Source organism: Coturnix japonica, chromosome 3, assembly GCF_054131305.1.
Source record: "Coturnix japonica strain WE chromosome 3, WE-NBRP24, whole genome shotgun sequence".
In the NCBI taxonomy this organism is placed as follows: domain Eukaryota; kingdom Metazoa; phylum Chordata; class Aves; order Galliformes; family Phasianidae; genus Coturnix; species Coturnix japonica.
The window spans coordinates 3,084,337-3,098,636 of record NC_140665.1 but is presented as its reverse complement, the minus strand read 5'-3'; the positions used below and the strand labels follow the sequence as shown (position 1 = coordinate 3,098,636).

The 14,300-nt window shown below is 46.4% G+C and overlaps 1 protein-coding gene across 7 annotated transcripts in view; it reads left to right on the top strand.

Moving 5' to 3' along the window:
• WDPCP (WD repeat containing planar cell polarity effector) overlaps positions 1 to 14,300 on the top strand; it is a 128,910-nt gene that overhangs the window by 112,607 nt on the left and 2,003 nt on the right. For 4 of the 7 annotated variants that reach the window (XR_014944326.1, XM_015856576.3, XM_085542370.1 and 1 more), the window contains 3 exons: positions 5,562 to 5,685; positions 10,240 to 10,334; positions 11,514 to 11,542. Coding sequence is in view for 6 of the 7 variants with exons in the window: in XM_015856576.3 (XP_015712062.1) it covers positions 5,562 to 5,685; positions 10,240 to 10,334; positions 11,514 to 11,542 (248 nt within the window). In the remaining variant the exon portion in view is untranslated. Of the gene's footprint in view, positions 1 to 3,609; positions 3,767 to 5,561; positions 5,686 to 10,239; positions 10,335 to 11,513; positions 12,337 to 14,300 lie in introns of those variants that run through there. The other 3 variants (XM_015856575.3, XM_015856574.3, XM_085542371.1) reach the window with 3 other exon arrangements.

Below are 14,300 nucleotides of genomic sequence, written 5' to 3'. Positions count from 1 at the left end.
GTCATCAAGAGTTTAAATACAGTTCAGATCAGTGTTAGTGGCCCAGCTCCAGCAGAAGAGAATTGCTGCAATTCGTTATCTTGACAAATTAACTGGTCTGAGGCAATTCCTTTTTGAGAGAGATACAATTAGCTAACTCTTGAACTCTAGCCTTGCTCCAGAGCTATGGCAAAGTCGTGCACCTGCTTCAAAAGTTTTGATAACACAACTAAGTACAACTAAGACATTTCCACCTTCAAATGTATTCCTGCACCAGGAGCTGTAGTGTGCCATGGTCATGCCTTGCTGTCCTTGCGCTGCTCTTGTACCCACTGTAGGGTGGGCTGATGGTGCGGCCTCTGCTGTAAAGGGATCTGGCCTCAGATGAATGAAGAAAGCTTGCATGAAGACCCAGGTGATCTTGTTGAATAGCACCTAGGGGATGGATGGTACTGGTTGTGATCCCTCAGTCTGTACAGACCTGATGAAAACAGGATTACCATCAGGTGTGGAGCTGATGCTCCAGCTTCCCTTCCCTCCTGTCTAGGGGAGCAGGTTTTATTCTGCCAAGCGAAGGGAAAACATCCACAGCTACATCATATTTCCAACCTCATATGGGTAGATGCAGTTCCCTTCCCATTCTCCTTGGAAAGCAGCTCCTGCTCTCCACAGCAGCTCACCCTTGGGCATCATCTTCCTTTGCACAAGTACTCCCAGTTACTATGAGATATCCCTCAACCATTCATCCAAGCCATTTTGGAAGCTCTGTGTGGGATGATAAAGATGTCCTGCAGAAGGCTTGTGTCTGTCTGGAGCCTCTTTGTATGGACATGGTGGCTCAGAGGTTCCTAGAGATCTGCTATGAATTCCAAGCCTTCAAGCACTCAAAACATTTAACCCTCAATTTCTTTTCCCCTTTATCAGTTTGGCCAACTTCCAGCTGGCAGTGTTTGTTTGCAGGCTTCAGTCCTGTGTCTTGTGCTTGCAGATGTCTCTCTGTCTCAATTAACCCCCTAAAATGGTTTTCCTATCCTCTGGCTGGCACATCCCCTCCCTACTCTCTGCCTGCAGGGCAGGAGCTGGCAGTTAGCAGCTGGGTCCCTGAGCTGGAGGTGCCAGGCAGAGGGTGTTCCCCAAATGCAGAGTCAAGGCAAGCAGGAGAGGAACACACTGCTCAGCAGCACTTAATCAGCATGCTCTGGACCAGACCTTGCAGTGCTGAAGGCCATTGGACCTTTGTGGCATCTCTGGAGCACCATGGAAGAAAGATCAGGTCTTCCTGGAGTGCTTTTGCTGAGATGCTCCAAAGCATTCACCCAAGCAGTGGGAACATCTGTGCTCACTAGCACAGCCTTCCTTTGGAACTATATAGCCATGTAAAATAGGATAAAAAAAGGTCTGAAGTGCCACTTAACAAACAAAGAAAGTGTCTAGTCACCTGGAGCATCCTCACTCCTGTGCCTGCTCTAATTGCTCAATACAAGCAGCCCTGGGCGGCCAGGCTGAGCCGTGGCACTCCAGTTCCTTCTCAGCACTGTGGCTCCTTCTCATACACTGACAGCTGAGAGCTGCTCCCTGCTGCAAAGATTATAGGCAAACTTCACACAGTTTGGGCAACCTGATAACATCTGGAGACATGAGCTCTCCACTGCTGGGACACCAGTCAAGCCTTTGAGTGGAGAGGGCCTGGAGTCAAAGCAAATCCTTGGCTGTTCAGGTTTTCCGCTGGCGACCCATCACAGCTCAGTGTTACCACATCTGGATTGTTCCCGCAAGACACACCTTTTTTCTTTAAATTAAGTAGTATTGGCACTGCTAGCATCATTTCTGAGGAACCAGATTCCCTAGGCTCCAGGGAGATATAAAATGATCTGTTCAGCCTATATAGTGGTTAGCTTAATCTTGTGTATAATTCTAGCAGAGCAAATGAGTAGTCAAGATTGAAATCTCTGCAGGAGCTAGTGAGGACTTGGCATTTCCACGGAAAGAAAGCTTGAAGCCAGGTTTCACTGCAAGCTACGGAAGGTTGCTAAGTGCCATAGTCTGTCTGCCCTACTCAAAAGCAAGAGTTGTCTGCAGATGTTAACTGCTTCTTTACTAGTATCACATGACTTTTATTTCCATTATTCTTCCTGGCACACCCGCTGAAGCCGTTTTGCTGCTGCTAATATGCCTAATATCCAATCAGTGAAATAATGACATGTTGTGCTCGTGCTAAGAGTTGCTGCTACTTAGTAGTGATTGAAGTGCCTTATCTTCTCAAGTATCAAATTGTTAAATTACAGCACAAATGGGAGATATTCCGATTGAATGTGCCTTTCCCAGCTCTCAGCAGCAACAGCTGTTCTCAATAAGTTCTGAAAGTACTGTAAAAACAGTATTTCAACAAGTAATGTTTGTCAAATGAAGGCATGGCAGCTCTGGGAATTAACCAAATAATGTAACATGAAATGAGAAGCCATAGAAAACCAGAGCAGAAGAAGCGGAGTTTATATTCCCAACACCCCTCAACAAAGCTGGCTGCTCTGAAGTATTTTCCCTGCAGGAAACTAAATGATTTTAATGGACTCTGTTTAATTTAGAAAGACAATGTTGGGAAAACAGTTGTTCCCAGAAGAAAGAGAGCTGCCCATGCTCCTGTCGGTAGTGACATTCCCTCTGACTTGGTATGTGGAGAGGTAACCCATTGGCTGTAGAAATGCTTCCACATATGTAGGGTGACACCTCCTGCTGCACTTATTTCCCTTAGAAAGTCTAACTCAGCATGAGAGATCAATTTCAGCATGTCAAAATTATAATAACAAAACAGAGAATGGCTCGCACAGTACCTGAAGATGGGTATATATTAACGTGGAAGTAGCTGCTCAACTAGAAAAGGAATTTTGTTGAGCCACCTCAATAGAAAGGTGTGATTGTTGAGGTTGTTTCTGTGGTGTTTACAGCACCCCCTCTACCTAAACATCTGTATTACTTTGGACTTTTGGTTTGTTTCTTTCCAAAACAACGCTATGATATACTCCATTCTCTACCGAGAAGAGCGGCAAGCATGAAGTCTGCGCGGTTCACTGGGAGTTCATTGGGATATATTTGCAACTCCTGAAGCAAAAACCTGATATTTTATCTTTAGCAGGAGTTACATTTTTTAAACTTATTGAATTTTTCCAAGACCAGTATGAAGAGTTCGGATTAAATGCTTGCTTCAGCATTTTAAAGGCTCCTTGTGTCCCCATTGCCTAAGGAGGTGGTGCATTAGGATTGCTCTGTAAACATCAGATTGTACAGAATTGGCTCTGCATACCATGCCAGGCACACAACGGAGAAGTCAAATGGCTTATCGTTCACTTATCAACTAGTTTATTTCTCGTGCCAAAAAGGCTGGATTTTTACAAGAGCAGCTGCTACTTTGTAAATAATGTAATGGCTTCTGTTAAGTAGAGCTGTCGGGTTTGCAAACAATATTCAAAGAAGGTTTTCGTTTTGCTGTGTGATTGCATGCTTTCAAATGTGCTTTTTCTTTTAATCCCTGAAAGCCCAGTGGAGGAGGCTGGAGAATGGAAACAGCGTCTGATTTGCAGACACTGATCCAGCGGAGGATAGACACAGTTAAATAGCGATGCAGGGAAGGCTGAGGTCTCAGAACCTGCGTGTTGCGTTCAGAGAGCATCCTGCTCCATAAAGCATAGGAGGACTTTCAGGGGTCTTCTGGAGAAATATCCTGGGCTCCTTCTGCACATTGCTATGGGTGGATTAAAAGCAGCCATCAGCAAATTGAGGAAATATAGAATGTGCGTTGTACGGCTGTGCAGGTACAATCTTAACCTAACACTGTTTGTGACAACTGGGATTTAGTAAATAAATATTTCTAGCATGATTTAGTTCATATTGTTGCATCTGATAAATGACTTTACTGATGAAACAATGAGATACCAACTCTCAAGATTTCAAAATTCAAATGTGGATTCAGATCCCCTTCTCCCAGGGAAAACAGATGGGAAGCCATAGAAATCAGACACTGGTGAAAGAAATAAAAAAACAGATGAATTACAGCAGGTTGAATCACCTTGTGTGCTTTAGCCTTAACATTTGGAAAGCCAGAGGGTTTGATGTTTCCAAGCACTTAATGAACAAGCAGAATGTGGTAGTGAGAACCATATTTCCAAGGAAAGGGTGCCAACACCCATCCTGCGAGAGTGACGCTGGATTTTGTCTGAGCGTACAGCACGAGGGATGCTGTGTAAACCCCTTCCCAGAGCTCTTCACACACACCAGAAGCAGCTTGTCCTGTGCCTTTTAGGTTGCTGGAATTGTTTCCCTTCTTCTCATGGCTGCTCACTGCACAGGCTTCAAGAAGAAACCTTCAGAGTAACCAGCTTCACTTGCCCTAGAGCTTCCTAAACATATAGCATTGCTCGTTTTTTGTTTGTTTGTTTGTTTGTTTTACTTTTTTCTCTCTGTATTTTTCATTCAAGATAAAGGCAAAAATGCACCAAAGCTGGTTTATTATTCAAGGCAAGTCTATTATTTATTTATCGCAGTGTTGTGTGCATGCTTGGAGGTGTGGCCTCTGACCGAGTTGGCTGCTGGCAGCGATTCTCTACGTTATTCCCTCCTTGAGAAAGGGAAGCTCCAAGAAGATAGGGTACTTGAGGAAGCCCAGTCATCTGCCCCACGTCACCCTCCCACACATCGCAGACACTAATAATATCTGGGTAGCATGGAGCATAGGAATGGTCTGCAGCAATCTGACAGCATTAGTTTTTTAGGACTGAGAGATGCAGAAACACAAGTAGCTTTGCCCTCCTAATCTGGTGAGCATCCTGGGTCCCTGGTCAAAATGTAAAGTAGCAGTATAGCAATGCTCACAGGAGCATTATGTTCTCTGCACTGCCCATGGTGTTGCCATGGGTATCACACAGATTAGCTTATACAGGATCGAGGAAGGCAGAGAACAAGAGCAAAAAAGTCTTACGATTTTGTGGGAAAAAATCTTACTAAATCTGTATCTTTAACTGCATTTTTTTTCCTTAATCCAAATTCTGCCAGCCTGTGGTTTGATTACATTATTTATTTAAGTGTCACACCCTGAATATATAGTTCCTCCTCTGTATTTCTGAGTTATTTGGGTATTTTCAAGCAATTTCCCTCCCAAGAAGGCTCAGACTGGAATTTGGTAAGGGAAAACCCACCCTTCATGTGTCTGAAGGCTTTGGGACTTGTCCATTGACTAAAACATTTTGGAACAAAGATAAGCGTAATTCATGAAATGTGATGATGGTTCCTGAGCACGTTGGGGATAAGCTGACAGTTGGACTGGATGACCTTAGCCATCTTTCCAACCTTAATGATTCAATGATCCTAAGTTTCACAAGCATGGGGGTCCTATTCAGTGGGTCAGACTTGGTCCATATGGCAGCTGCTGCTGGTGGTGGTCAGCTACTTGGCCTCTTTTTCATGGAAAGAAGTCAAAAGTGAAACGTGCATAAGCATATGGTTTTCTGTGACACCTCAGGCAAACAGCTGGCAGCTTGCTTGGTGCTTTTCTGTTGAGCCAGCCTGATCCCATAACTTGCTTGGTCTTACAGAGCTCCTGGGGCATGCAGATGAAGAGGACACATTGCACGAGGCCTTTGTTGATCAGGTTCCAGAGCATCAAACTGAGCTCAATGTACCCACAGCCAGCCCAACCATGCTGGCCTCTTCCCAAAGGTGAGCAGAGCTGCTATACTTATTCATGATGACTCCAGTTGTCTTGCACCATCACAACCACTTTCGAATTAAAACACTTGGGTAGATGCAGGCCTGCTTCAACAAATGTGCTGAAGAGAGAAATGCAGAAATGGAAATGCTGTGCTTGGTGGATTTGGGTGTAAGCATCTCTTCTAAACATCCAGTATAATCTTCTCTGGAGCCTATCAGCTTGTCACCAACCCTGGGATCAAAATCCCCAGGATGATGTTATGAGAGCACACTTCTTCTGAAGCTGAATAAAACCTGGAACTTGCTCACTGTGAGAGAAATGAAGGGGCTGGCCCCTGGTTATTTGAAAAGCATGGGTATGGTTTTGTTTCTTGCTAACATACCTAAAGGGAGGTGGGAGACAAATGGATGAGGGCAGGCTCTTCTTGGTGGTGTATGGTGATAGGACAAGGAGCAGTGGTCAAAAACTTGAACATAGGAAGGTCCATACAACATGTGGAAGAACTTCTTTACAGTGAGGGTGACTGAGCACTGGAACAGGCTGCCCAGAGAGGCTGTGAAGTCTCCTTCTATGGAGATATTCAGGACCCATCTGGATGCCTACCTGTGCAACCTATTGGAAATGAGAATGGAACAGTCCTTTGTGGAGATCAAAGAATAGTTTGTTTCTCCTGTTTTCCATTGTAGAAAAGAAACATTTATTTGCAGTCAGTATATGTTCTGTCCCTGCTATATATAAAAACATTGGTAGTAAATTCAGCATGAGTACAGCACTGAACTTCCGCATTGATGAGTCATCCTATTTGTATACAGTTGTGCTGAGCACACTTTGTGTGTGCCAGAATCACATTTCTGTCTCCTCTCTCTGACCAGGATACTCTAGCATTACTGGAGACCTCGCTGCCTAATTTGAGGCATCAGGAGACATAGTGCTCTGTGATAGGCAGAAGGTTAAGCAACATTTTAGGAAGTGTCTTTAAATTGGTTCAACATCAGAACCCAAAATTAGAACTCGCGTGCTTTCTGTTGCCTCTAGAAATTCACCTGAAACATGGCAACAGTAACACCTTAAAATGCAGCAAAGTGTATGGAATGGCAGATGCAGAGTGCCTTGAGGCTGAGCATCTTAGGAAGTGCACAGCAACGTTGTTATTCCAACCAGTCTCCCACACCATAAATGCATATCTGACATTTTCACTGTCCGCTTCTCCACAGCCTCCAACCACTACCTGCAGTTTCAAAATCAATAACCAGGACACATCCTCCCCACTCCAAAGGCCCATCCATTGTTCATTAGCTTGGCCATTTTTTTGTTTTGTTATTGACTTACAATGCTCCTCATGCTGTTTAATGCTAGTTTCGGTGTTTATGTATTCTGCTCATCGGTGAGATAAATGTACAGCCTGAATCATTTCCTATTTGCTTCTGGAGACTTTCAAGACTTTGTCATAGATTTACTACAATCCCTTTCTGTTCTCTACCCCACGCACCATACAGCATCTTGTCCTGGCCAAGCCCTGCTTTGTGTGTATTACTGTAGGCACCTTGTCAATTTGCCTCCTCAGCATCACTGAAATACATGAGATGTTGTCATAAAGGACTTGATTTGTCTGGGGAGTCTGGGGAGCAGCATTAGCCTATAGCTTTTGTTTGCTTCATTCCCCTGCACGTTGGCATACCATGACATCATACAGCAAATGACAAACTCAGCTCTGTGCTCAGGAGGGCTGCTCCAAGCACAAGGGGATGCATTGCTGCTCTCATTGTGAGCTGCCCAGTGTTCACCAGTTCCACAGGTCCCTGCTGGGTCATGTACCACAGCCTTGAAGTTGGATCTGGCTTAACAGCTGAACCTGCTGTGAGAAGCAAATGGGACCAGATGGCCTTCAGAGGCCCTTTCCAACCTAGAATTCAACTTCCTAATGTTCTTTGCAAGTTGAGCATCGATATTTGGTGTCATTAAAACCCCACAGCCTTGTCTGTGCAAGTAAATCAGATTTATCACTAAATCAGTACATGCTCACGTACACCTGGCATGCATGAATTCAGGTGTACATGACAAAGTTACCAGGCTCTGCTACCCTTGGGTAGCAGAGACCTCTGCACCTCTGTAGGACACCACAGTGGGACTTTTTCAGTATTTAGCAAGAACTCAACTACTTCTCCTTCTGTATTTAAACACAGACCATCCTTCTGTTTTGGAACAACTGAGATGTATCTTGTGAATTACACCTAGGCAAAGGCTCCAGGCAAGCTCTGAAGATACTGTGCTTAGCTTAATAAACCAGTTACTGATGTCCCTCAGGGAGCATATGTGTAACAGAAGTGCAGTTTTCAGGCTGCATAATTAACAAATCAATTAACAGCACCATTTCCCTTCTGGCTCTCCCTAACAAGGAAGGGCAGAGCCTGCGACCGGGACCAAAATGATCCATCATAAAATAGTCTTGAAGATATATTTCTCTGAGAACTTATTGTGGGCAAACTCTAGCTGCTTGTTTTGCCCTAATGGTCAAAAAGCAGAAAACTAAATTTGGGACTGAGTTTTGCAGATGGTAGAGAAAACTGGAGTAACTCTGCAGTGTTTTATGGAAGTGACATATGTGATGCCAGTGCTGATATGTGATCAACCTTCCAAACAGCGCACACACAGAACTGTGGGCTGTGAAGAGCTGGACAGTGCTCCAGGTAGGGGAATTGATTTGCTGTGTGGTTTCTTCCACTGTACCACAGAACAGGGAATGTTTTACAAGTCTCATTTCTGACTTAGGTATTGACCATTACCATTCTGCCTTTCCAAACAGCAGATATGATACAGCCCAGCAATTCTTGTTCTCTCTCAATATTCTATTTTTTTCCTATTTGTTTTTCTATTTGTGGAAATGTTCTGAGCAGCACAACTCTTTTGCTGCCTGTAAATAAGGACAGTGTTTTTATAAGATCCCATATTTTATACAAGATCTCAGTGCTTTCTATCATAAAAAGTTTTCCTGTCACTTTTCACATACTGAAAAACAGACATATTTCTCCTCGTCTACAAAGTTGCTGTGCAGAGCTCAGAGGCATGCTTGTATATTTTGAACTTCACACCAGTCAAATCTCTTGAAGCATTAGGAGCAGACCGCCTGACAGTCTTCCTTATTTATGTACATTGGCAACGAAATCAGAAAGAACCAGAGAACTCTTCCTTCAACCCTTCTCAGCCCCAGTGAAGGCAACAGGAGCTTCACATGCATCAGGAAGGTGACAGCAGCAAACAGACGCAACGTGTCAGGCAAATTAATTAGTTAGCACGTGCACAGCACCTTGACAATACAAAATTAACTCTTATTAGCCAATATGTGCTCAAGATGCATTGAGGTGCACTGCACAGCCTCTTGATTCCAGACAAAGGTCCTCTTGATTAAATTAGAGAACTATATGGTCGCATTAGCTCTCTTGAAGCACGAAAAGTTTTGAAGAAGAAATTTGGTTTTGTCACATGAGCACCACGTAGACTTAATGGAAATTTTTCCAGCATTCACAAAACAAGAGAAATCAATACAATGCCTGCCAACTGTTCCACTGAAAACATTCTATAACCTACAGCGCCGAGGATCCCGAGCCAAGATAAACCACCATCACTGACAGAAAATACCGACAATTATTTTGCATTGATTCAATTTGGCCCAGCCTGGGCTGACCTTGTTTATTCATCTTGGTCTCCTAATTCATATTAACTTGGCATCCGGATGGGACATGTGGCACACAGGCTGAAGACCCACTTCACTATCTTAGGCTCAGATAAATGCAGAGCATTGAGTACTTCCAGTGCCTTGAGCTCTTAGGTAGATTTATATGCATTAGACAGAACTGGTTAAGTTCCTTTTATCCCTGCTGGGCTTTTCATGTCTGTTGACAGTAAAACTGGAAGCTGGGTAAAAGTAACATCTTCTTCTAAGCCTTCGGATATACACGAAATCCTCCCAGTATTGGTCAATTTTAAAGACATGTCCAAAGAGGATGGACGGTTTTAAGCTCTTTTAAAACACATAAATAGAAGGGTTGTGGCAATTTGGCAGCCAAAAAAGCAATTTATGGGTCTCGGCAGAATCCCAGGCTGTATGTAAGAAAGCTGATCGAGGTACTACAGAGCTGATAATGGGGTCAAAGAGCAGAAGAATCTCTTCATTTCTGCAACAGGCATAATCTGGTCTCCAATGAAGTTTCTTAGTTTATTTTGCTGCTACCAATAAAGCTTAGTACGACCTGGAATTGCATTGCTGCAGCTTAAGCATGTCTCAGGAAAGCAGATGAGGAGTGTTGCTTTTAGTTGCATGACAGATGCCCAGCTGCTTGGATAGCCATCTCTCCACTGGTAGGAAAGAAAAAATGGCATTGGGAAAATCAGACTTTTCCAGTTTGTACCCACTGTCCCTTGTCCTGTCTTTGGGCACCACTGAAAAGAGTCTGGCCCCATCCACTCAACTCCTGCCCATTAGATATTTCAATGCTTTGATAAGACCTGCTCTGCTGTACCTCCCTTACTCCCTCCCCTCCTATCACATCTGCTTTGTTTTTAAGGTCCACTCGCTGTGGACCAGCAGAGGACAATGACGGGGAACCTGGAGCAAGTGTCATCTCCCTGATGGAGAAACCCTCTTCTGGGCACCAGGAAGGTAAGCAGCCAGGTTGCTCCTGAGTGTACACAGCTGCATGGAGATGGAAAAGTAACGGTAATTGGTAACTGGACAAAGAGTTTGGGTTTAGGAATTAAATAAGCTTTGAGCTTGTTTTGCACAGCAGGAAGAGGGACGGGGTATTCTGTAGCAGCTGCCAGGTGCCAGCTAGGGCTCCTGGTGCCAGCTCTCAGGTCATAAAGTCAGTCCCCTGATCTTGTGAAGCTCCTGATGCTGTGGCGCTGTTCCTAATTCAACACAGTCAGAAGACGAGCAAGATGTCTGTTAGTTGTGGTGTTGCTCTGTGGTTGAGTATGCTATGACCAGGTCCTTCAGCAGCTTTAGATTAGTAAGGCAGCAGTTCACACTGCTTATGCTGCAAATGCATATGGCTGTCCTGCTCCTCCAAGACCATATCCAAAGTAGCCCAGCAATGCAGTGGAGTAGTACTCCAGCAGGAGAACACCACAATAAGTGTCATCCTGCAATGCCAGCCAGGCAGGGAGAAGGGATTTTTTGCCCTCTGTCTTGCCAGGAGTCCATCACCTGCACAATGGGGCTATAAGAAGGGAGCCACTCCCCCACCTTCCTCCAGGCTCCCTCCCCTCAGCCAGAACACTCTGCCTGGAGAGACCAGAGGCCACCCCAGCTGGCACCAAGCGAGGCACTTCTTGCCTGAAGCGGGACTTCTCTCTGACGTGTGCGGCTGGTAATTCCACTCAAGCCGTAACACGAAGCCTCACCCCCAGCACCTCCAGCAGCACAGCCCTCCCAAGGCACCCCACAGCTCCCCAGGTTGCCTGCAGTCCAAGCAGTGCACTGTGAGCATCCCACTACCAGCGGCACCCACAGAGCGGGGACAATGTGAGAACCTTGTCCCATCACTGCCCCACATCTCCAATCTGCCCTGCGTGCACAAATCACTGTTGCTTTAACCTGGCGTAGAGTTTGAAGGAATATATGTGTCCTACATGTATGAACCTGCAGGAGCAGTGTATTAAATATTTTAATTGAGCCATTGAATAACAGGATATAAAATAGCTGTGTCCTATCAAAAAAGCGAAAGAGTTACCTAACGCCGTGCCCTTGTTTATTTGGGTTTTTCAACTAGTTCAATGGAATGTAAATAACATGGTGATCTTCTGTGTTGCTGGTTTGTTTGTTTTTTTGTTTTTAAAGGCAATTTGAGAGTGGTTCCTACAGAACAGGTAAAGCACATCTTATTTATTTTAATTTCTGCTTGTTATTATTTACTCTTATTTTTGCAACTTCCTGAAACTCCCTGAGCCTGCCCTTGCAAGCTGCCTGCCTGCAGGGCTCTCTCTGGGATCAGTAGGAGGGCTCCATGTACCGCGTGGCTAGGACAGGGATTGAGAGCATGACGGTCAAAAATGGTCTTCGTCCACTGGCTGCTGGATAGAACACAAGAAAGTCCTTTCTGTCCTTGACCCCAGTGAGTTAGCTGGCACTTGGATTGGTGCTTTCAAGCAGCAAGACTGCTGTAGAAAGGAGTGAAATCCTATCCTGGGTTTTCATGATCATTTGAAGCCAGTCCTTCACCCCCAACCAGCCTCAGTCCTCCACCCCTATGGCAGCATGGGTGCTCGTTCCACCACTAGGAGCTGCAGTAGCAGGGAGACAAGACTATCCCCATCCCCAAGCATAGCAGCCACCCATTGCGCATAAGGACCTGGCCTGGGCTGGTGCCCGCTTGGGTGGCTCAGTGTTGGTGCCAGTAGAGCACATACGTCAGCTGATGAGTCAGCAGCGTGCCACACTGAAGCACTCCTCCAGTTTTAGTTTACAGGGGGAAAAAATACATAAAATACAATCTGAGTGGCAGCAGCATGGTAGAGGCAGAAGGCTCTCTATGTTTAGCCTCTTCCCGATTACAGTGCTCGTTGGAACTTTTATTTTCAAGGCCAAAGTACTCAATGTTTGGCCACGGTTCAAACAGATCATGAAAAAAAAATAAAAATAAAAAGAGAAGAAACGCTTCAACCTCCCAGCGAAGCAGGATGGCACTTCTTTCTTTCTTTCGCTGCGAAGCTGTGCCAAGTGAAATCGTGCTCTAAGAGCTGTTCTACCAGTCCCGAAGCGTTGGAGAACACACACTCGCCCCACCTCTGCAGCATTCGGGCTGGGTGGAGGATGGGGATGGCTGGCAGTGGGTGACCGGGTTCACTGTGCTGGGACCAATGTGGTGGGCTGTCCCCTCTTGGTGCCATGAGGATGCAGTATGGAGTGAGATGTGGTCACAGGGATGGGCTTGGGACATTGGTTGGATCTGTGTTCTTCCTGAGCTGGGTGGAGGATGCTCCTCACCCCATGTGAGCAACTGATCAACCCAAAAGTTTGTTGGGTTGTCACCATGGCTGTGTAGATGCACAGGTAGTGCTGAGGGAGGAACAGCAAAAAGAGCACCTTATGTCATATAATGAGCTCAAAGGCAGCAGCTGTGGGCAGTGCGAGGCTGTGGGTGGGTGTGATGTGTTGAGGGTGAAGGAGCCCTTTGTGCGCTCTGGTCTGGGGTGGAAGAGCCATCCACATGATGTTAGCTCAGTGCTGCTAGGCTGTCCTGGCCTGTGATATTGCTTAGAAATGCAGACACCAGCCCCCAGCACCCTTCTGTCTGGTTGCCCACCCTGAGTGCTGCCGTTCATTCTGCCCACCTAACATTCACCCCAAATCCATGCTCAGCAGTGGTTCTGGTTCCTGGTAGAGTGGTAAACCTGGCATTCCAGGGCCAGACGCACACCACCGTTTTGTGTTGCCCCTCATGGAACAGTACCAGAGCATCCATCCCCAAGTCCCCATGTCCCCGAAGTCCCAAGGCGTGCACCCTCCTGCTCTTCATTCCTCCACCACCAGAGCCCATGCATTGCTTCAGAGGGAGCCCTCACCGTGCCAGGCTCAGTGCCACTGAGGGGAGCACGCCCAAGGCTCAGCCCTTGCACAGTCAGTGCTGCGGGACGATCTCCACAACTGGGAAGGGAAGGATCTGCTGTGTGCTCCTCTGCATTGGCAAAATGCTGAAGTGACCCAACACAAAAAGCCTGCAGTCTCCAGTGGAGAACGCATCTGATGTGGGCCCAATCCACCTTGCCTGCTATGCTCTCAGCAATGGGTAGTGGTGGTCCCAGCCTGCGGGTTGTTTGGCCCCGTCTCCTTGCTCTGAGCACAGAGCTGGGCCAGGTGATCCCAGAGGTCCCTCCCTGCCTATGTTACTCCACATACTGAGCATCTTGAGCAAGCTATTTAGGTCAGAGCCTCTGTGGAGCAGCACCCAGCCTCAGAGGTGTCAGACCGAGCCACCCAGCACCCTGCTTAGCAGCCTCAGCAGCTCTGGAAAACATGGATCTCAACTGCTTTGTTGCTTCCATGTTGGAGGTGAATCTTGCTTATTTACAGGAACTTGAGGTGTTGAAGGCAACGTGCCTGGTGGCTGCCAAGTAACTATTGTAATATACCATCACTCAGCTGGATCCCTGTCAGCCAGAAAGGTTTTGCACAATGCAATCTGAGGGAGACCGGGAGGTATTTCCAGTCAAAAGGAGCAGTGCCTACAGGGCCAAATGGGAACCATGTCTGTGGTCTGGGGTCAGGCAGCCTCATCCTGCAAAGCCAGGTGTTTAAAATCAGGAGGCCCTGGGTCTGGGGTGGTACCCCCTCCAACTGTCCTCCTTCCCCACTTCCACTGGCCCTCGGAACACTCCTGGCAGAACGAGTGGAGGCCCTGGGGAGCAGGCTGATCACCTGGGGATGAGGTTTCTCCTGTTATCTGCTCCAGGAGAATCAAGGGAATGGGCATCAGGAGGCTGGGCATTGGGACCATCCCATCACCACACAAAGCCCCATAGGCTGAGCTCTCTAGGGCACAGGGGGATGCTCTCCTGTTCATGCTTCTCTTCCCTGGTGAGGAGCTGCTCATGGTGACATGCAGAGCTGCAATATCAGGTCCCCATT